The sequence below is a fragment of the Charadrius vociferus genome, unplaced genomic scaffold, assembly GCF_000708025.1.
Source record: "Charadrius vociferus isolate BGI_N301 unplaced genomic scaffold, ASM70802v2 scaffold62, whole genome shotgun sequence".
Lineage (NCBI taxonomy): Eukaryota > Metazoa > Chordata > Aves > Charadriiformes > Charadriidae > Charadrius > Charadrius vociferus.
Window position 1 is genome coordinate 1,909,771 of NW_009647419.1, and position 23,046 is coordinate 1,932,816.

The window sequence follows — 23,046 nt, forward strand, 5'->3', positions numbered from 1 at the left end:
AAAGGCAAGGACTGATGCATGAACTGTAGTATTACAGGTGTCAGCAAGGTAAGGCTATGGCAAGGTTCAAGACCTGTTGCAAATAAGGGAAGAGCAAAAAAAACCAAAAAAAAGTCTCAAAAAGGACCATTCCTCTTTACTGGACTGTCCTGGATCAAAACATATGTAAGGGAGAACGTAATTTTCAAAGTGCAAGAACTTAGGTGTTGCTTTTTCCTTCTTCATCAGCCATACTGTCTAAGTAAAAACTGCTGGAGAAGAACAAGCCAGAAACCCCAGGCAGCAGGAGCAGCTACAGAAGCTGCCAAAGCAGAGAGCACAGAGCAACCAGATTTTGGCAGGACTTCCTCAACAATGTGCTCCTCAGCTGCTTGTTCTGAATCTCTTTCCCACTGCTCCTTCCTTAATCATACTCTGCAACAGCACCCTTGTGTGCTTTTCTCCCCAGCACCTAACCTTGCCTTCTTTCCTTTAGGGTTTCATCCCAGTTGACTTACCACTTCCTAACAAAATCTAAAATAAAAAAAAAAATAAAATTGAACCGATGTAACATCTTCTGTCAAATACTGTTAACTCTCTGCATTACTTCCTCCTCTCCAGTAGCCTTATGCAATTAGACAGGAAAGTCTTTGGGGCAGAGAGACTACCTGCTACTTGTGTCTGCACATGATTAAGTACAACAGGACTAACTGCTTGTCATAAGCATAACAAGTACAATAAGTAGTGCCAGAAAGTATAGCTACGCTAATGCTGCTGGGTTTTCCATCTTACTACTAACGGATGGGCAGCATGCAGATCTCGTGAATATTACTATTGACACAGGGAACTTCTGATCCCCAAAGATAAGGCACTCTGTCCTGTTTAAAACACAGAATTCTTGTTACAAATGGGCTGGTAACTGAAATACTTACCTCCCTTAAAGCAACATAAACCTGAAATCACATGAATATTTTTCTACTCAGGAGAACTTGCCAGAATTTTCTGCAGCTGGGACTGCCCTGAAAATCTCATACTGACTTGTATTTTACAGTTCTATTATTCGAATTTGTCTTAACCCCTAGGCCCCTTTAAAACTAAAAATAATAATAAACTCTTGCCATGAAATCTAAGAAATATGATTTGTGGATATTCCACATGTAATATTTAAAGCAAGCAGGGCTCTCGCTGGGCCTCAGCGGGCCATACAGCCAACTCTTAATTTTCTGCCCAACAGTCACGTTGCTCAAGATAAGTATTTTGTGTAAAAATTCAGTTGGCCCTGACATCAAAATATTAGCAGCTTTACAAAACGTATAGCGTTCAATTGGCTCTCAACATTTGATATTCAGGACCTTAACATAAATCCTGTTTCTTACTGAGTGAAAAGTAGAAACCATAATCTATAGGAAAGGTGAAGTTGTTATGTGGAAACTAAAACAGGACATTGATGATACATTTCCTGCTCCCAACATGACCCAGAACATTTCATATTGCAAAGTCAAGTTTAACTTACACTAAATCCACATAACAGACATGTATTTTCTTTGTAACCAACACATTCAATATTTCTATCATTACCTTCTCCTTTCTTGATAATAACTCTTGGGAGTCTGTGGTCACATCCAGGGATACCATGAACTACCCAACCACAAGGCCATTATTAACTCTCTCGGTCCTACTCACTCCCCCAAAGGAAAAAGTAGAGCGTTTTTTTTGTTTGTTTATTTTATCCAAGACATACACAAGTTATCTTAAATAAAACCAGATTTTATTGAGAAATGCAGAAGCAGGAAGAAATACCACAGTAAAGTTAAATAAACACAAGTTCAGCTTAGGCTGAGAAATGTTTCTGGAGGCCTGTACAGGAAAAAGCCTGTTGTGACCCAGCATTCAAGGAGCTATTCTAGCATCCTCTTTCTTGAGCCATTTTTGTTAGCTAAGTTTTCTCCTCCTATCAAAACGTGCTACTGTAAGGTCCTAAGTTTTATTAATTCCCCATAGAATTCAGTTATTCCATATTTTAACATAGTCTTTTCAATGTGGCTAGTTGAGTTCTTTCTAACTGGACACAATAAATAAATGCATGCAAATTCAAATGTATTCTTTTCTATGAGGGCTGTCTTTAAGAACAGTTTGTTAAATCTTCAATCTTGTGCAAAATCATTCATAATGCAGCATAGAAAATATCAAACTAAATTTGAAAAACTATGGAACACTTACAATCATCAAAATTTACACACAAGGAACACAGGGCAGGCTAGACAGTCTGTCACAACCTTTGAATCCTCTTATGAATTCACACCACACAATGTAAGAACCAGTGCAATACATACTACAACTGGTAAGCAACACTTACAAAATGGTTTGTATGTAAATTGGAATCATGAAGGAATGCCATATAAAAAGGGAAGGCCACTTCTCTTGCCCAATCTAGTCAGATAACTGTAACAGGTCAAATAAACAAGCTTTTTAAAGAATAAAAATAAAAAAATAAATTCAATGGTAGAAGAACCTAAATAACTTTTCTAAGTTATTTCTCCATTCATCTCCCTTCTGTCTGCTTCTCTCTCTCCCCCACTGCACAACTTCTCTGTCTTTCCCCATTCCTTCTATACCATGAGTCTTATGTGATATTTCCAACAAGCATCCCTCAAACCCTTAAACCCCAATTTACCTTTTTTTTTTTTTTTTTTTCCCCTCCTTAAACACATCTGTTGAACATTTGCAGGTCTGGCCTAAATCAGGTACCTTTGAAATGCCTGTTAGGCCACTGCAGGATGGAGTCAGGGACAAATGGGAAAAAGGTGGAAAAAGCACCAGTACAGGGAACAAGGCAAACAGATTTGAGGTTTTTTTTCTTTTTGTAATTCAATATTTTAATCTCGCATACTATTTTAGAAACCTTTTTCATGGCAGATGTTACCTCAGGTTGTTAAATTCAGAGATATTTTCCCAAATAAACCATTTTATAAGCGAGTCAACACACAGCATTCATCAGCCAGTATGCAGCAGTTTCATTACACGGATCAGTGTTAATATGATTTAGAGATGCAAAAGAGTTATTCAAGGCTTTCTGGTATAGAAAGACATTCATTTGCTCAAGTGTCAGTTGGAATGATTTGTTGTACATCATAAAGATAAGGTCTTCAAAATGTTTAATTTTAATCTTTGAAAAGATCTTTGGATTTGCTCTCAAGTGTTGAGGTTTGATGCCTTTTTGCTCATGTAAATTATAGGCAGTGGAAGCCATATGCAGTTCAATAGGAAAAAAAAGGCAGTAGATCAGTTTCAGAGAGAGACTGATACATCATTCAGGATCATTTTTCTTTACAAAGTTTCTACTTAAATATAGTTCTAATGATCAAAACCTTAACAAGAACTCAGATAATTTATCTACATTGTTTTTATGTATACACACATTCATATATATGTGTATATACATACATATGCTTGGTAAAACCTTGTTCCTTTCCAGTTCTATTCCTTTATTATATTTGCTTCCACTCTTATCAAATGGTAGTCAAATACACACTTTCAAGAAGGTAAACTAATTTGACTGCTTAGGTTTCAATCAATAAGATAAAGGTATTTTAAAAAAAAAGGTAATAAGTGAACCGAAGATACTTAAATATTCTCATGTTTTCAAGGCTACAAGTTACATTTGGAGACAGCTTGCATTTCTGTTTCAGTTTGTTGGAGGAAAGCACCCATTCCTCTCACTGCAGGTGTTAAGAATTTCAACCATTATTATAAAGTTATTATTTTAGTATCTGTTTTTGAGTCTAGTCATGCCAAGTGGTACTTATCTTTTGTAATGCAAATGAGCTGATGTGAAGAAACTGAAAACAGATTCCCTTTTAAATTCCATGAAAAAAGTGGAAACAGGTCTATATCTATCTCAGGTTATCATATTAACATTTCATTTATGGAATCAAAATCTTCCAGTGTACATTCAAAATCCACATGATGTCTTGAGTGCTAAAGTTTTCAAGAGGATCTGTACGTTAGCAAATAAATAGGCAATGTAAGAATACAAGTTTGGCCACCGAAGTAGCAACTAGTAATACATAAAGACTGAGGCTAATTCACCTAATAGTAAGACAAGAAACTAATTTGGCTTTAAAAGACTTTAAGACAACAGTAGTTTGTTTGTCACTGTACCAAAAGAAGAAAAAAACCACAGAGACAGGGGGAGTTCTCTGATGTAACTGCAACCCTTTAAAATATAAAAAATTAAGCTGAGGGATACGAGGAACAAGATGACAATTTTCTAAATTAACTGAAGCCTAGCAGAATTCAAGTTACATATTGTCTGCTGCAAATAAATATTACTGTCTTAAGTATTTGCACTACAGTAACTACTGTAGATTTCTACATACCAAAGTAAACAGCATCAATTTCACAATAATCAACCCAAACATTCTCACCGGCCTTTCCCATAAAAATGCTCAACTTACTGTCCATATCGCAACACTGAGTGTCCGAACCCTGACTGCTGAAGTAGGTACAACTGGTATAACAGACAAGTTCTGGTACAACAAATAACTCGTTAAAATTTGCAAAAGATGTAGTGAGTTGAGCAGAGGAGGAATATCCTCCTTACCTTCCATGAAGTATAAACTTCACACATCCCTGAGGTCAGAGAAAAATGCCAGGGCTTGCCCTTAAAACAATCAAAGGCATTTCCAAAAAAAAAAAAAAAAAAAAAAAACAACCACAAACAAAAAACCCAAACGAACAAAAACCAAAGCAAATGAGAAAAGACAAGTGTGGGTGTCTGCTGTTGTCAGAAGTACGGTCAGGGTAGATCAGAGGGATTGCTGAAGGAGGCTGAGTAGCAGCAGCAGTCACTATACACAGATTAATGGTCTTACAGAAAAACCATGCTAAAATAAGACTGTGCTGAGACGTACATCAGCTCTTCCATTCTTTTACTGGAATTTCTCTCAGGACCAATTTGTTTTGTTATCCACTGCTTTCATTTCACTGAGAAAGTATTGGTTGATTACCAAAAAACAAACAACAGTCAAAGCATGAACAAAGTTTTTTTCCCATTTCCATTACACCCTCTCTCCTCCCGAAGAGGTAACCATATGGCAGCATAAAAGCATCAATAACATTTTTTACTTTCCTTGGGATTTATCACATGAGTGTTCAGCTGTACAGAAGGCAGTTTAGCCAATCTGTTCTTTCTCCAATTTACATTGCTATATGGAGAAATCTTTGAGGAAATTAAAGCTAATGTGCCTTCCATTTTCCTGTTCCTGAAATGCATCATTGCATCCATTTTCCTTGTTTTTCACTGTGTCAACTTTCCCCTCTATCGTACATTATCTCCATCACATTCACTCACATTCTTTCCAGATTCCTATTGATTTGTCTTCATTGTTTCACATCCACAAGCTTTCTCTTTCTTCAGTCCCCGTGCTCTGCTTCTCACATTCTTCCTTCCAGGTAAATTTTTTCTCAAAATCAGACTTAAAATCTGCAGTCTCTGCTGGATGCACAATATTACGCAGTTCTTCCAAGGTCAAACAAGTCAAATGTTCCATAAGCGGCATTTTCACAGAGATATTCCTCGTTAGACTAGATTAATTTCCATCCATTACATTTTGTCCAGCATTCTGCTCTTCAAATATAACTAAAACGTCTTCAGGTTGACCACTAGCCTCAGGCTTGTTAGCAGATATGACATCAACATTCATTAAATGTTTTGAACCACAAAATTTGCCGAACTGCATTGGCTTGAGCAGTTCACAGACTTCTGTGGTGACAGCAAAGCTTTCTCCTACAAAGAGTTCCACTGTATCCATACAGCCAGAGAGAGTCTTCATCCGCATTTTAGTTTGCAACTGTCCCAACGTCTAGTGGTCCTGGCAAACACACACATATGTCCTTAATCTTCTTGGGATTACACCAAGGTTTTGGTTAGTTTCTTGTTCTTCCAGTCTCTCACCGTAACTTTCCTCGTCTACTACTCCCAAACTGCAGACCCTTGTTCATCGCGCTCCTTCCAGCCGTGCAAGCTTGCTGTGGCCCCAATTCTCTTCTCACTTTACATGCACGCTAGGAATAACAAGAGGCTGCTAAATGAACTGCCAATCTTTTCAGCCTCCTGGTAAGCAGCCTAGCACTGGTGAGGTTGCTCAGAAAGTGCCTCTGCCTCGACTGTGAGACGGAATTAAGCTAGCTGAGCCACCTAGATTTTTTCTAGTTCTGCCAACCAGGTAGAAAAGCATTGAATTAAGTTTTCAAACACTCACCAAGAATTCCAATTGGGATCAGGAGCAAGATCCGCATGCCTTAAATCTTAGTCACCCATTCAATACTAATAGTCTTCAAAAAACAGCTGTTCTATACATACAACATTGACAATAGCTGAGGCACGGAATGGGTAAGTACGAGCTAATCGAGAACAACATCTCATCTCATTTCTGATTTTCCCATCTGCCATAAAGCTGCACTTTGAAATCTCAGAGGCAAGTGATGATGCAGTTGGGAGGAGGTGAACAGTGCCACATGCCACAGAAACAGTGAAATGTAACATTTTACAGTATCTAGTAGCACGAGATGAAATAGCTGTTAAATAACAGGCAGTCTCTGCCAGGAAGAAAGCCACAGAATGCCTCCTGCATGGAAAATAGGAAGAGATGTTCTAAAAGCGAACTTGAAACACCCAGAAGAATCACAGCACTAAAAGCTAGTCCTGCACTCCGACTGACCAAGGAATTTTAGTAAAATCCCAACTTTCTCCTCTCGGGGAGGGAGAACTCAGCTGACATCCACAAACTCAAAAATCACCCATGAAGTGACTATGTTGAACAAGATCCCTGGAAAATTCTTCCACTGTCAAACCCTGCAAATCACCTCTCACCTATCATGTATCAAACCGCTCCCCTAAGCTTTCTAGTACAGTCTGCCATCTTACGCATCACAAGAGAGATGAAAACAGCTTCTCAAAGCCTGCAGCCCGACCAGCCTTGCAGCTGACAAGCTTGCAGAGCCACAATGGAAGGGAACTCATTTTTCTCCATCAGTGAATATCCTCAGCCATAGCGTAGATGACAAAGTGTTAAAACTAGTAACAGATCTATCCAGAAAGAAAGCACATAGGAAAGAAATGCAAATGTATCCAAAACTGCTATGTCAAAACCACTGTCCAACCATTTAATCATCAAATAACTACCTTATAAATACGTCCAACTTTCAAAACTGAAGTAAAGACATTTAAATAAGCTTCTCTTCTTACACTTTAAAATTTTATTTACTCGCTTCCTCTGAGAAGTGACCCCCTCCACCAGAAATCGAACTAAAATTGTTATTGTAATCTATCAAGCATTCCTTGTTCTTCAAAAACAAAGCTGCTGTACATAAATGGCACGGCTTGTCAACTACATAGCAGCACAATATATTTTCGTAGCTTGTGGGTTTTCTCATACACTCAAATTTTCCACCTCACAGCATTAAATTTAATTACATAACAATGAACTTCTGCCCTTACATAACTTGGCCTGAAGTTGCTGGGCACAATGAAATTTTACAAATGCTTTTTAAAAGACAATGTGTCACCTAACAGTATTAGACCTTGGGGGAAAAAAAAAAAAAAAAGCTTTGAATTCTGCCACATCAATATAGAAAAGGAAAAAGAGGGAGACTCTGCGGAACGTTGTGCTCACCAGTGCAGCACAAACTACTGGGAACAGCTACCTCGTGTATTGTTCAGACAAAAAATTCTGCTTCGTTTTCATTATTTTTCAAGTTTTACAGCTACAATATTTTAAACAAGAACAAACAGATTTTTTTTCCTGAAGCCTCTACAGTTAAATTTCAGACTGAACTTACTTTTTTCTTTTAAAAACTCTGCATGGAAAAGAGAAGAAAATGGAAAAAAGCCTCTTATGTTTTCAACATTATTTAAAAGCAAAAGTAAGCACAACAAGCTTTTACTGTCCTTGACTGACTTTTCATAGTATTAGAAATATTGAAAGACAAATGAATACCTTACATTTCAGTCACATTTACATATGTATATCTACTAGTGGAAAATCAAAAACTTACAGGAATCAGAATGTAACAAGTGACTTTGTTTTTCAGATCCAGTCAAAAAAAATCCTGTATCTCATATAGATTGTCATGTCATAGTCAGCACAGACCAGAAGAGCAAAGCCTGTAATCAATACAGTAAAGTTTCCAGCAATACAAATAAACCATTAACTTGAAACAACGCTGACCTCTAACCACTTAACAGTCGTATCTCAAAAAGGCTTTATTTGTGCTGCCAAGTGAAAATAACGAATGGTACTTTTAAGCTGTGAATCTTAATTTACTTCCATACTTATTGCTTACTGTAATAAAATTAGTTAGAATTGCTCTAATCTCCAACTAGGGAAAAAATCCTAGTATTCTCAGTAAACAAAAATTTGTTCTACACCATTAAGTGCATTAATGCAGAAAGATAACATTTTTATACTGATGCTTACCCAATCATTGCGTTTTCTTTAATCTGACCCTCTGTGCCATTTACCATTGGCTCTTGATTTCTGTTTTCCTTCTCTGAAGCATCACTTGAGAGGCCCAATAAAGCTCGTACTCGCTTTGACTTCACATCCAATATTGTGTCGGTATAGCCCACTTCTTGTAGATACCTGTAGGAACGGAACTCATGCTAATCTTCCATGCACATCTCACTTATTCAAAACAGTAAATGAAAACTTCTCCCTAAACTCATTTTCAACCCCTTAGCTTAGCAAAGTATGGTACTGTGCTAGTGAAACATGCTTATAAATCATCCTGTACCAGCTGCAGAGGGATCGCCTCTTGCAGTACCAGTCTCTACAGTCACTGAAGGGAGAAAAAAAAAAAAAAAAAAAAAAAAAAAAAAAAGAGCCTAGCAGCCAGAGGTTATACAATACGTTATTCATTCATTTACTAAGATGGATGGAACAGCACTTTCAATTAAAACATTTACAACTGGCTTATAAAAAAATCACCACAGTTGCATGTACACCATGGCCATTTTATTATTTGACACACGAAACTGCACATGAAGCCTTACAAGAAGTACCAGGTATGTTCCTTATGAAAGCATTACTAGTAGCCTAGAAAACTGAGGGCATAAAAACAAGTGCTGTAGCTACTAGTAAGAGTTGTTATTTGTAACGCACTAGGTTTGATAAAATCTTTGTCTTGCATATAAAGGCTAGGCAGCAAGAATCCTGGACTAGCTTGTGAGAAAACCTCAAGGTCTAAAGTTGGCTCGTTCTTCAATATGCCATATTGTCTTTGGGGGAAAAAGGGGGAAATAATGATTAAAAAAAAAAAAAAAAAAAGGTAAAAATTGGTCGCTGTCCTTTCCTCTAGAACATGGAGTTAATAGCACTGTCTTCTGAGGAGCACTGGACTGATTAAATGATCAATATTCTAGAGGACTCTAAAGATGGGAAATGCTATTTTATAAGAACAGCTGTTACAAATCAAGGACATGCACTTTTCCTGCAAGAACATTCTCCTCCAATTATTTAACAATATCCTCCACATAACCACATTAGGAGAGAAATACTGATTGTTGGCTATATAAAAATCAAACAAGTCACCTACACAAAACAGAGTCCATCAGTAATATGCACTCTGTATTCAGCACTGTGTCACTTATTTATGAATTGCACTGAGAAGGAATGAACTGTCTTCAAAATCACTGACCCAAGTCAAGACCACTTTATTTACATTTATTCAACACACATGCAAAGATTTGAGCTCTTGCAAAAGAAAAGCATGTACAAGCCATACAACAGACAAATTTAACTCTTGTGTAATTGCTTGGATACAGGCCCTTTAATAAAAGCTCCAGACTGTCCTAACTGTCTCCCTTCCCTCTCATTTAATCCTCTGTAACATACCACCAAAAAAAAAAAAAAAATATATATCAGAAAGCAGAAGTTTTGCTAACTGATTAGAAGACCTTAGAATCTAATTATCAGTATAAGGGATAAGGCAAATGCATGAAAAACAGAGACACTCTGATGAGAGTTCTTTAAGAGACCTCTTCAAATTAAACCAAGGATTGTAACCAAGGCAAAAAAACCCACACAAAAATGTGACCAAATGTTTTGGAAATTAATTAACTCATTATGACCACAATTCAAAATCTAACTTAGATTAAAAGACATTTGTTTCATTGAGACAAACTGAGAATTAGAAAACTTCTAGTCTAACCTTCTGGATACGAGTCTTTTCTGCACCTCAAGCAGGCCAAAATAAAAGTTAGCCCTCTCCAACACCAGTTATTTTTATTTTACATAGCTCTTAACTGAATTACTCGTGTGTGCTGTTTTTTAATTAAAAAAAAAATTGCAAAGTGTTATGACCCACTGTTTTCCCAAGCAGATTGTTTTATTATACTCAGTGAAAGAAACGCAAAGGAGATTCGGTGTTTGTGATTTGACAAGGCTTCTCATCTGAAGTCCTGAAATATTAATTTTTTTCAAAAACCTAGGAAAAGTAGGGCAGAAGCTGAATGAACTTCATCACACACCCTAACTTTTCTTGAAAGAAAATCTAACAGAAAAAAATCAGATACCACCACCATCAAGTTTCAGTACCAGATTCTTTCCCTTGCATTCGTTATTCGAGTCATTTTTTCACCACTTACTGTCTTAGCAGCTGTCGTCCTTGTTTCCATATTAGCTGACTGTTCTGTTGTGGCTGAATCTCTGTCTCATTCCCTTCATCTGGAAAAGATTATTTAATTACAAACATTTTTTTTCTTTGTCTTAAAATTATTAGGAATGGTTTAATAACAAAATAAAAGATTCAAAGTGCTAATAATCAATCAAGAGAGAAAAAAATGCACATAGGACATAACTGTAGTACTATGTACATATAAAGATTGTCAGGTACATCCTACTGTATGAGAGCAAGTTCCACTAGTCATCAGTGCCTTCCCTTCTGTCTCACATCCAAAAGCCACATCTTACTCCTTCTTCTTTAAGGGAACATAATCACATAGACAATCTGGAGTTCCATTTTTGCATTAACCTTCCAATATAATTGTTACTGATAATTTAAGTTTGGATACGAACATCTTTAATTGCTAACAATATAAAATTCAACTGCAGCATGATATCTATTTACAACGTACTGTCAAATCATTTTCCTTAATATTTGACCATTCAAAATATAACCAACAGACCTACTGACATCAACTTTAAATTAATTTTGTATTAGTTTTGTGGAAGGAAAAAAAACAAACCAACCCCACAGCAGAGGTCGTTTGTTTCTTGTTTAACCTGAAAGCTGTTGAAAAATTTTCACCACATTTTCCACAACCATGAATTTGTATCCAAACAGTACTACTGCAGGAAAATCCACATAAAAATTATGTGTCTGTTCTGGTAAGAAACCTATCTGAATGCTGGTAACCAACAGCTACACATTTATTTCATATATACAGCTTCATACTACACGATGGTGGGAGGTTTTTTCCTCTAGGAGATGCATAAGCATAGGCTTCACAAGATAAAAAGAACTTGGTTTAGTATCTATGAAAGTCTCTACAAAAGTTGAAACCCTTTGTGGTCCAAACACTAAAGCATGAACAATCTTCCTGTGTAAACAAAAATTAAGAACCAGAAAAACCTGTGGTATAATCCTATGAGTAACTTTATATGCAATGTGGGAAAGCTATTGTCCTTAACAGGAAGTAATTTACCTCTAAACAACTGGATTAACACCACACACAAAAAACCCACCACCCACCCAAAGAAGCTATCAAAGACTAATCAGAATTCACAGGCAAGGAGAGCCATATGAACTTTATCCATCTTAAATTCACAAATCCACTTATCAGCAGCTGTAGGAAATAATCAATTGCACAATGATCTTCTGACAAAAACTGAAAACAGGTGGACCCAATGCACAACTACCAAAGCTCAGTCTATAAGAATTAAAACATGACTGAGATAAATCTGCCTGAAAATTCCTTTTGATGGCAAACCCCCTTCTTCCTAAGGCACTATTAAGTATATCTACAGGCAAGTTTTCTCTTTTGCTTAGTCTCCTCAAAACTGATAACTGCTAGCAGTAACAGTCATTTACAGATGAGAATGAAGGGACCTGCATTATGAACAAATAATAGCAGAAGATATCACAAGCAGTAAAAAAAAAAAAAAAAAAAGATAAAGGCATCCCTTTATCAGGAGATTGAACTCTTTCTCCTGAAATGTATTACTGACTCCCCAAGAGATCTTAAAGAAAACAAACAACAAGGACCCATTTGGAAGAACTACTAGAAACACTTCCACATTTTCTTGTGACTGGGCAGCAAAAAGAGGGGCCAGGGGTGAGGGGTGAGAAAAGACACGGACCTACAAGTAAGTATCTATCAAAGACAACTCCAAAGGAGCATGCTAACAAAGTTTGTATTTTCAGTGTGTATCTTTCATCTGTCCAGATTTGATATAGAACAAAGTGTACATTTCTGACAGCTACATATATAGATTGCAATGGGATAAATCAGAATAATGGAATTTTAACAAAGGTAATTTCACTAATGTTCACTTTGCGTAAGTAATGCACTGGCTACAGCTCTGCTGGGCAAACCAGGCCTTGCACTATATTCCTCAGCTGGAAACTGGAGCAACATGCTACAGCTGCATCCTGAGAAATTGGTATGATTGGGACAAACGTTTTCAAGATACAGATTGGGATTTTCCCCTTAGTAACACCAAATTAAACTATTTCTGCATTTAAGGAAATAACCTTGATAATAATGTGAAATAAAGTTTCTCAAAAATTCATTATATCTTGGACAAGAAAAGCCTGGTGTGAAGTTTCATCAGTTGGTGTGGGGTTGGATTTTTCGTTTGTTTGGGCTTTTTTAATGACCTTCTGAATCCAATGAGTAAACCAGACCATCCCTTCCACAAACCAAGTGACAGAGCTGAGGTCTGCAGACTTTGGATATTCTTCCTTTATGTACAGGTGGTTCTAGTTTCGTTGCTACAGTAGGAGCATCAGGGGACTGAGATATAAAAATCATCACCAATTACTTCTCCTTTTAAGGGCTTGACCTATAACCAGATCTCTGTACCCTCCCCTCCTGCTTTTTTTTTTTCCCTGGGGAAAGGATAGGGGGATAGAGAAGAAGATGAAAGGAAGTAAATTGAATTCTTAATTCCTCAAGTTCAGTGCTTAAAACTATTTGAGTGAAGTAGGAGATGCAATGCCTAGAAAAACAAATCAGCTTTCCAGAGACCAAAGTGAAAAACTGTTGTCTTACAGCATAGCACTGAAGTTAGTTGTATGCATTTCCAATGATCATTGGAACTTTGTAAACAAATTCCCTGCTCTCAAACTCTCACTTATGTCTAATGTGCACTTTCATTCTTTTTCTCCGGAAATTCCAGTGAGGTAATTGAAAAAAAAATTATGTACTACACATTTCATGCCTTTTGCCATTAACTTTTTTTCAGAAGAATTATTCAAAGATAAAAGGATTCCACAGCTATAAATCTAGTATCTCCCTGTCCCAAAACATCCATACAAATTACTAAGGAAGAAAAAATTATTCTCTCCAGGAGCAGCTTGTTGGCTTGGGTTTTTTTTTAAATCTAAACTCATTTGATTTATTAATAGACTATTTCAGAGCATTAGCATATATTTTTAATTTTACAAGAGTAAAATACAGTCTTTATTAATTATCTTTATTCCCACTGCTTCCATTAAGTGGCTTACTTTATCAACACTATCATGTTAGCATTTGCACAAACCACAGTTAAGCTTTTATTCCAGTAATGAACTCATTCTTATTAAATTCTTACCAGAATCATAGTTCGGTGGCTTCATATCTCCCTGATTCAATTCTGTGCCATATTTTAATTTGTGATATTTAGCCCTGAAAAAAAAAAAAAAGATACTATTAGCACATTTAAAGGGTATCTCTAAACACACAAACACCACCTGTCTTCACTTGAAAAAACACTCCTTTCTTCTAGGCTAGGAACAAAATAAATAAAAAAAAACAGGATTTCAGATATGTAATTCTGCTTAATTTTTTTTCCCAAGCTTGACATATAATTGCAAAGTGGATACTGATGAAACACAGAGATCAGCGTACTGCAGATTTTACAAAATGTTCTTGTTACTGAAAGGTTCCTTCCCTGTGGACATGGGCTACCCTCTGCTTCCCTCTCCAGCACCCCCTCTTTTTTTTAAGCCATCACTATGAAACATTTTTACTATCTATGTCAGTTCAAAAGTGTGACCAGCAGGTCAAAGGAGGTGATTCTGCCCCTCCACTCTTGTGAGACCCCACCTGGAGTACTCCATCCAGCTCTGGAGTCCCCAACATAAGAAGGACATGGACCTGCTGGAGCGTGTCCAGAGGAGAGCCACGAGGATGATCCGAGGGCTGGAGCACCTCTCCTATGAGGAGAGGCTGAGAGAGTTGGGGCTGTTCAGCCTGGAGAAGAGAAGGCTGCGGGGAGATCTTATTGCGGCCTGCCAGTACCTAAAGGGGGCGTACAGGAGAGCTGGGGAAGGACTTTTTACAAGGGTATGTAGTGATAGGACGAGGGGGAATGGCTATAAACTGGAAGAGGGCAGGTTTAGATTAAACATTAGGAAGAAGTTTTTCACTTTAAGGGTGTTGAGGCACTGGAACAGGTTGCCCAGAGAGGTTGTTGAGGCCCCATCCCTGGAGGTGTTCAAGGCCAGGCTGGACGTGGCCTTGGGCAACCTGGTCTAGTGGGAGGGATGTCTATGGTGGGGGGTTGGAACTCGATGATCTTCAAGGTCCTTTCCAACCTAAACCATTCTATGATTCTATGATTCAGTGCCATCTACTCCATATTTCATATTGTCACCTCAGTTAAGCAAACCGTAGTTTTATTCTTTGAAACACTGTGCTTTCCAACAGCAGCAGGCCTGTGGTTAGAAGTATTCTAAATGAAATTAGCACTGACAGCAGCCCATCTACATGAGTTTCTTTTAAAGCTTCTAGGTCTGTCACTTGACCAAGGTCTAAACCGGAGACTTGTCTTCCGAAAATATGAGCCTACAGAAGGCCTACTGTAATAAACCCCACAAAGCATGCCATACGATGACAATAAGAGTAGCGAGAAGAAAAAGGGAAATGCTTTTTAATTTGAAAAGCTTCACCCTAGACTCAGTGTCTATAGACTTTTAAACACACAAAATAATGCCACAGTCGTACAGCATAACAAATGCACATGAAAGTTTTTAAAGACTCACTGTTAGCACAGTAACAGTGAAACTGAGGCAAAGAGAGCCTTAGCCAGTTTCACTATCTGTTGCCCCCTTGTCTCACACTCACTGTAACTTTTGTCTCTATGATTGTTTTCTGCCAAACATGAAAATTTAGGCAACTCAAAAAAAAAAAAAATCTGATTCCCTATAAAGCTTTGCAGACACCCATAGCTGGGTAGAAAAGTGGCACTCATACTAGTTCCCACCCTGAAAAAAAGGCAGGGAAGAATTCAGGCAATGCTGGGCATGCAGCCTGGCAGCAGTGGGACAACCAAGTACCTCCCACACATGGAACTGCAACGCAAGTGTGCAGAGCTAGGTGCAGGCAGGCTACAAAAGACAAAAAGAAAAAAAAAAAAACCAAACAACAAAACCCACACCTCACATACATCAACACAAAAATGTCCTTCATTATCTCCCTTACTCACAAGGGAACTCTTCCACTTAAAATTTGATTTTAAAAAAATTAATTGTGTGACACTTCATCATTGCATGAGGCAAGTCTCACTAAGCTCAAAAGACTGTATGAAGAACGACTGTAGATAATGTTTTCAAGTTACCTGCACCTCTTGATTGCTTCTCAGACATCTTCATTACATTACTGTTTTCTTTTGCCTTTTCCTATTTCATCAAGAAAACTTATTACTTCTAACAAAATGGTGCTGAGGGAAGCAATGTTTGGAAGCTCTTAAGCTTCAGTATCACCACTACTAGTTTCCTACTAATCCAGCTGTATTTTAATTATAATAAACATTTAATTCTGGATGAGAAGGGTAAGTGCAGAGTGAAGAAATGCCTCTTAGGCGTAGCAATGAAGAGAGATAAAGGCACTCACTTCCTCCTCAAGAGCTAGAGCACTAAGCTGAGCAGCAACAAGCAAGGAAAGAAGAAAGGATGCACTTGAAATGTATTAACAGCAGTAAGTGAAGGATAAACATTTTGGTCAGTACAGAAAAGAATAACCAAGAATAGAACAAAATTAAAGCTGAATGCTCAATCGAAATATTTATCTTTCTTTTTCCAACTATCTATTTCCACCATCTCACCAGTAGAGAGATATTACCCTGGTAAAACAATTGCATTTCATCATTGTTAAATACTGATGCTATGTATACTTTTTCCCCTACCACCATTAATAAAAAGTAATGACTAACCAAGAACTAAGAAATCCTCTACTCCGTCACTAACCTACCTCACCAATTTTAAACACTACACTTTGTCAAAAACTTCAAGTTTTTATGCAGTCAGCAATTCAAGTGACCCTAATGTTTAATCAATTTTGATTTGACTCATCAAAAGTGAGCAAATATTCATACTTCACTTTAATCTGGGTCAGTGACCTATACTGTGGTCTACTCAATTCCCACAAATAATTTCAGAGAGCACTTAGTTTTGTGGCATGAGACATTTGCTATTAGTTCATGGATCTTATATGAAGTTCCATTATCCTTTATGCATTCACTAATTTTCTTATCAAAGTTTTGTTATGAATTTTCACCCTGAGAACTGAAGTAAAATGTTTGGTAGGTCAACTGAAAGGATGATGCCTTATACCTTTGCTATTCCTCATCTCTCACCCATGCTCCAAAATCCATTTTTCAAAAATTCAGCCTGCATTTTTTTAAACTTCTCAGTATATCTATTCCAGTCTGTTATATCTGTGTGTCCTCATTTTTTAAATTTCTTTAAATGTCTTTCCCTCTTAAATCAACAGTAATATTCTTCTTTTTATTGAAGTTCCCCCCCTCATTAAAGGCATTATAAAATCAGTTCAGCAAACTGAGATTATTCATCCTATGCACATTCTAAACTGTTAGTAGCAGGTTTTTTTAACTGGTTCCTCTGCATAATGCAAGAGTTTTTAAAGCTTTTGTTATTCTTATTTACTTCAAGAGGATAATCTAGATTACATGGTATTGTACACCACTGGCCCTTCAATTTACTTTAAGGCCAAGATGGATTAAGACTTCATCTTTCAGAAGATTTAACTTTGTATATCACCGGCAGAGACCAGTAGAAATACAGATACAGCAGAAGAATCATGTCCTAATGAAGACAGGCAATTGAAGACCCGATAAGCCCAAAAAGCAATCCTCATTTTTAATATTCTTGGGAAAGTTAAAACCAAAAAGCCACAGACCTTCGCCTGCACAAAATGACAAAAAATCCAATGTCAAACTCAAATCTGAATTAATTAGAATCAATTAGTATAGGTATCTGAGCAAGACATCAGTTAGATGTGACACAAACATGAATACTGCGTCAGAATACTTGACCCAGTGAACTCAACTTCAGCTATGGTCGGCTTCTAAAGTTCAGTGGAATATTATAAAAAAAAAATTTCATTTAGACAGCTAACAGTCCATCAAGGAAATATTTTCTATACTTCTTCAGGCAGCAAGTATGAGATTTATTATTAGAAACTTTCTTAGGGTACAGTTGAAAATGTCACAGACATGAAAAACAAAATCTTCTTTCTAAAGCACACTCAGGAAAGGTCTGAACACAAGAATTCAGACTCCAAGACTACAAGGGAGTCTTGGCCATTCAGTTGCATATATTGCAATCAAAGGCTATGAAACTTCTCACCAAAGAAACTTAAATTCTTTTCTATACAAATTCTGAATATAGCTTATTCCCTCAGCATATTTATATTTAATCTGCTTCCACAATAACAGAATATCTCTTGCCCACCTGTCATGCTTAATTTCTCCGCTTTTTCAGCAATGACAGTCCACTTATTAACAGCTTTTAACTGGCTCTCTGCAGTTCACATTGAACTTGAGTTCACACATCACAGCAGTGAGATACTATTATCACAAAAAAGAGCAAATGTATTTTTTATGTAAATAAGTATAAAGAAAAATCAAAGTTTCTCCAATCTTTGTATCATCTGGTCAAAAACAAGGACAGTGGTTTTGGGGCAGGGGAAGGAGGAGGGAAACAAACAGAGAGATGAGCCTTCATTAGCTGCAATTTGTTCAACTTCGAAATTTGTTCAACTCTTACCTTCAATTTCCGGAAACTACATCTGAATTATTAACAGCAGTCAGAGAATGACAAATTACTTGAAAATAACTAGCTGAAGGATACAACTTTATAGAAGGTATTTTCCATCTGAACACTAGCCTTCAAGTTGTTTGGAAGAAAGCTATTTTGGGGCTGTGAAACTATGTTACCGGGTAGATGCCCTTACTCAGATAAGTATGAATATTACCACTGCTCTGGCTTTCGCACTTCATTACACAACCCTCCTTTTTTGATTAGCAACATTTTCTTTAAACTATGTGTCTTGTATTCAAACGGTGCTTGGAGACATTCAGCGGGGCTGCCACAAACAATTCCAGAGTTGCTTAGGAAAATCCTAAAAGCTTTCATCCTTCTAAATTTCCTAAGACTGAGGGCAGTGACACTTTTCTGAACACTTCAAACAGAAACAAGTTTGATCCCGATCAAAAAAGGCCACTATTTCTTGGAAATATCTGTCGCCAGACCTGAAGCATCTAATCCAGCTGTGCTGAGGGAGCCTGCCAAAACATCCGTAGAAGATCTGGGAGCCGCCGCCAAACCAAGAGACATAAACAAGACTGACTGCCAGGAACAGCACGGCAAGATATTCTACCCAGAGGAGAAGGCGCCAGCCTTATGCTGATCAGACACACCAGTGCAGAAAACAACATAAAATTAAATCAAGTGTTTCTAGAGACATGGCTCAGGAGTCCAGTTCTTTGGTCAAAATATGTTAAGACAGGAAACGAGCTAGACTAGATGAAATACGATGTGTACTTGAGAGAAACAGTACTACATTTGAGCTAGCTCCTGAAAATCCAGAGGAAACAATGCAATTTACTGGTGGTGGAGCAAGTATTGATAAAGTAATAAAAAGTAACCCTCAACTGTGAGCAGCCTCACACTGCAATCTACTGGATGTTGGCAAAACTACATCAAAACTGCTGTTGAACAAATGATAGTGCTTAACTATTAACTAACTCCTAAGCTCTTTGCTATTGAGCGTATTAAGGCTCTTCAGCATAAAGAACTGGGCTTCCTACACACACAACAAAAAGGTAACCTTAAAATTACTAACACAAAGACGGAACATTAAACTAAATTTGTCAGAAAAACATGACAATCCCTAAGTAAAATTCATTTTCTACTTTACCCACTATAAAATTACATAAGTGCCATGAAATAGAGAACAATGACAATGCTTCCGAAGCTGTTTATTTATAGTAAACCTTGAAAACATTTGGTTGATAAAAGAAATGCTGAACACCCACCATACAGAAGAGCAGCTCATAAAAGCACGTATCTGAGAAAACCAATGTCACTTGTTTCTTGCCCATGGTTTCCTGAAAGCATTGCAAACACGGACTACTCCGGGACACAATTTCACATTCTGTTCTGTTACTCATAACTTACTTCATCTAGCTGAGAAAGATTTGGTACACTGCAAGGCCAAGGTAGAAACGAAGGAACACAGTAATGCCTCCGTGTCTCCTCCCACCCGTACCAACCTTCCCCTAACTTGATCAGAAATGTTTTCCTCCTACCTTGTAGGATCCCATTTCCAGCTCTGAGATCCCAGGGGAAAAAGCCAGCATCCCAGCTGACTACTGCCTGACCTGGCTGACGTCTGATTTAGGAAAATGATGGGAAAGAGAGCAGTGCTTCCAAGCTCAGTATGCTGCCATTCTTTTAAGTACCAAGCAAGAACACTTGCTGGGAGACATTTCCAGCAGAAGCACAAGACTGTTTCTTCAGAAACTGGCAAATAGTGCTGCTGTTTGAAACCACAAACTTATAAATAGCTGTCTCCAGCACACACCATTCACAAGCACCACATTTACTTTAAAAACCATTGCGCACCCATACTGAAACTGTCAAACTGGATGGGATCAGCTGACTGTAGCCTACTGACCTGGGTCACCAAGGCCAATACCATACACTGCAGAAAAAAAATACAAGAAAAGATACCAATGTAAAAACTGCTAAGAAGAAACCAGAAACCATCGTGTGTTTTTTCCTAAGCCTGACAATGACTGCTGCAATAGGATTTAAACATCTTAATTTAGGTGGATTTTACAGAATGCAACTGGAGGGCATTTCCAATATCCATATGGAAGTCTGATTTTTGATTATTTTTTTTTAATCTTACAAAGCTTTTCTGACAGCACACAAAAATGTATTTACATAGTCTGATAATTTTAGATAAATTGATAACTTATCTTGGTTTTGAAGTATTAGAGATATCCCTAAGTAATAAGGAATAGCTCCCTCAGTTTTGAAATACAAGAAATCTTACTGAATTTATATACCCTAAAGCATATCTTTAACTGCACAAGAATGTACTCCATTGCCTCTATCTTCTTTTAAAGTGACTCTAATCTTTGTAATCATGCCTCAAATGTAAGCCTTTCCACAGCTATAAACTGTAATCTCCATTAGGCATACATTTGATATTTTTCTCTTCTATTTGATAGAAGATCAGTGCCATAACAAGCCTGAGCAAAAAGGGTATCTACCTTAAGCATTCCTCTGAGAACTCCCCAAAAGGAGCTGAAGCCCTGAGGCTACTGCCGGCCAGGGAAACTGGCTGCAGCTCCATGCTAGTGGATGAATTAGTTGCTACTGGAAAGAGCCAAACTGGATGGTGTAAGGCATATCTCATGTGCTTAAGCAGCCCATCTAAAATGAGCAAATCTAAATGCAATAGAGTGAGGCACAACTATTAGAGTCCTTTTTAAATTATCTAGCAGCAATATCCTATTCCTCCTTTGCATATCTGTGTATTTCTAATCTTATTTTTACTAATACAAACTTACTTAAAAGAGGTTTATTGCATTAACATATTATTTATCTGATAGGAAAATGGCATGTAAGCGATAATTGCTTTGCACTGGTACAATAAATATAGTCAAGGTCAAGAATTTTAAAAGATATTTTACTACTTAAAAAAAATTAAAACTAAACTTGGCCTAATATCAATCAGTTGAACAGAAAGACTTCTGGAAACATGATAAAAAAACCCAACCAATTCGTTTGCCTCAAAGATTAGAACAACAAGAAAGTATACATAAGAATAAAATGGTAAAGTAGACTGGGAACTTCTACTGAAACCCCTGTGAACAAAGAAACAGACGTCTGATTAACTGGGAAACACAAACATTTTTTTCACTGCTCACACAATTAGCCTCCAGAAGATATTCCTGAAGAGTCTACCATACTGAAAAACTAAAAATTTAGCAACATTAAAACCTAGTAACCACAAGACAGTTATTCAAGACTTCACTTGTCAGATATTATTAAACAAAGCTAGTACTGTGAACAAAAAGAGAACACACTGTAATTCTGGGGAATAATCTATATAGTTAGGTGGCATTTACCAAGGAAAAAGTATTAATCATTGATCAACCATGGGGCTTATTTGCACATTTTTGGTTAGCTATTGTTTTTACCACAATGCAGACATTTAGACTACTAGGTTGATTTGGTATAATAATATTTGTCAATTTGAGAACTGAATATATACAGAATAAATATTTCTTGCTTTTGTCAAATACAAAGGCAAAATAAAGTATCTATCTTCAGAATTTCTTCATTATGTGCTGCAGCATACCTTTCCTGTTTAAGTGCATATTCCAGCATTTTGATTCTTCGCACTAGATCCTTCTTCAGATTTTCTTGTCCTTTCCTTTCACCTTGAAGAAAGGCAATCTGGGCCTGCAAAAGGAAGTGTTCAATTTAGAATCTGCTTCCTCAAAACCATTCAGCATAGCTCTTAAGTGTGTGTGTCTCCCCCAAGTTATTTTAAAATTGATTTGTACAGTTCAAAACAAATTGGCTCACTGCGTTTCATAAACATTAAATACTGACACAAAACACTGCCTAGATAAGCCTTCTGAACTGCATGCTCATTACAGATCTAAACAAAAAAAAAAAGATAAGAAATAAAGCAATTTTAGTTTGTTTGACAGGGTTTATTTCCTCTCTTGGCTAAACATTCAATAAAGGATAAGGAATAGATAAAATAAGCATACAAAAAGCCTTCAGCAGATAAAAGCATTTATGAACAATAGGCAGGAGAAGATGATAAAGTACTTGTGCTCACTAACCGAAGTAGTATATAATTAGTGTACTCTTCTGTAGATACCTGTTAGATACACGATACTAGTCAAAGAACTAACGTACAGCACGTTCAGCTAAAAGAAAAATAAAACCCTGCTTGTAATACAGCTCCAAGTGTTAATTATAATACTTACTAAAATAGGTTAAAGAAAGCTCTCTAGAAATACTGTAATTAAGAGAGAGAAAAAATGGAAAACAGGGAAAGGTACTTTGGTGAGGGAGAAGAGAAGATAAATTTTATTTACTTCTATACCATTTAAGTGGAAAACAGATACCTAATCTTTATTGACTTCCAGAAAAGAAAAGTATTTAGTTGCCTGTGAAAAACCTTCTTTAAATAGAAAATGACGACATATACAAGATATTCATTCCCAATCGTAAAGGCAGAACTACCTGCTTTTGTACCTCATCCTCAAATCAAGTTCTTTATAAGAGGCAGGTTCTTGTGGTCTCTCAACTCAAGAGTACACTTTTAGACAAAAATACCTACGGGCAGACACCACTTCACACCTAGGCCTCAGCTGCCTTGCAAACCGCCTGCCATTTTCAGAATCAGAAGCTTTCTGCCACCTTTGCAGCTAAGTCTCCAAGTCTCTCATCTGCCTCCTGAGAAGCACAAACAGAATCTAGACCGCCAGCTGTTGAACATGAAGATCAGTGAGCCCTTCATTTATA

The 23,046-nt window shown here is 37.1% G+C and overlaps 1 protein-coding gene across 1 annotated transcript in view; it reads right to left on the reverse strand.

Moving 5' to 3' along the window:
- Positions 1-21,966, reverse strand: part of STRN (striatin, calmodulin binding protein) — a 53,591-nt gene extending 31,625 nt beyond the window's left edge. Inside the window, exons 1-4 of the mRNA XM_009880391.1 lie at positions 21,863-21,966; positions 13,797-13,870; positions 10,628-10,706; positions 8,460-8,624 (exon numbers count right to left, since the gene is read on the reverse strand). Coding sequence (XP_009878693.1) covers positions 8,460-8,624; positions 10,628-10,706; positions 13,797-13,870; positions 21,863-21,891 — 347 coding nt within the window. The 5' untranslated portion in view covers positions 21,892-21,966. The remainder of the gene's footprint in view (positions 1-8,459; positions 8,625-10,627; positions 10,707-13,796; positions 13,871-21,862) is intronic.
- Between the last annotated feature and the right edge of the window lie 1,080 nt (positions 21,967-23,046).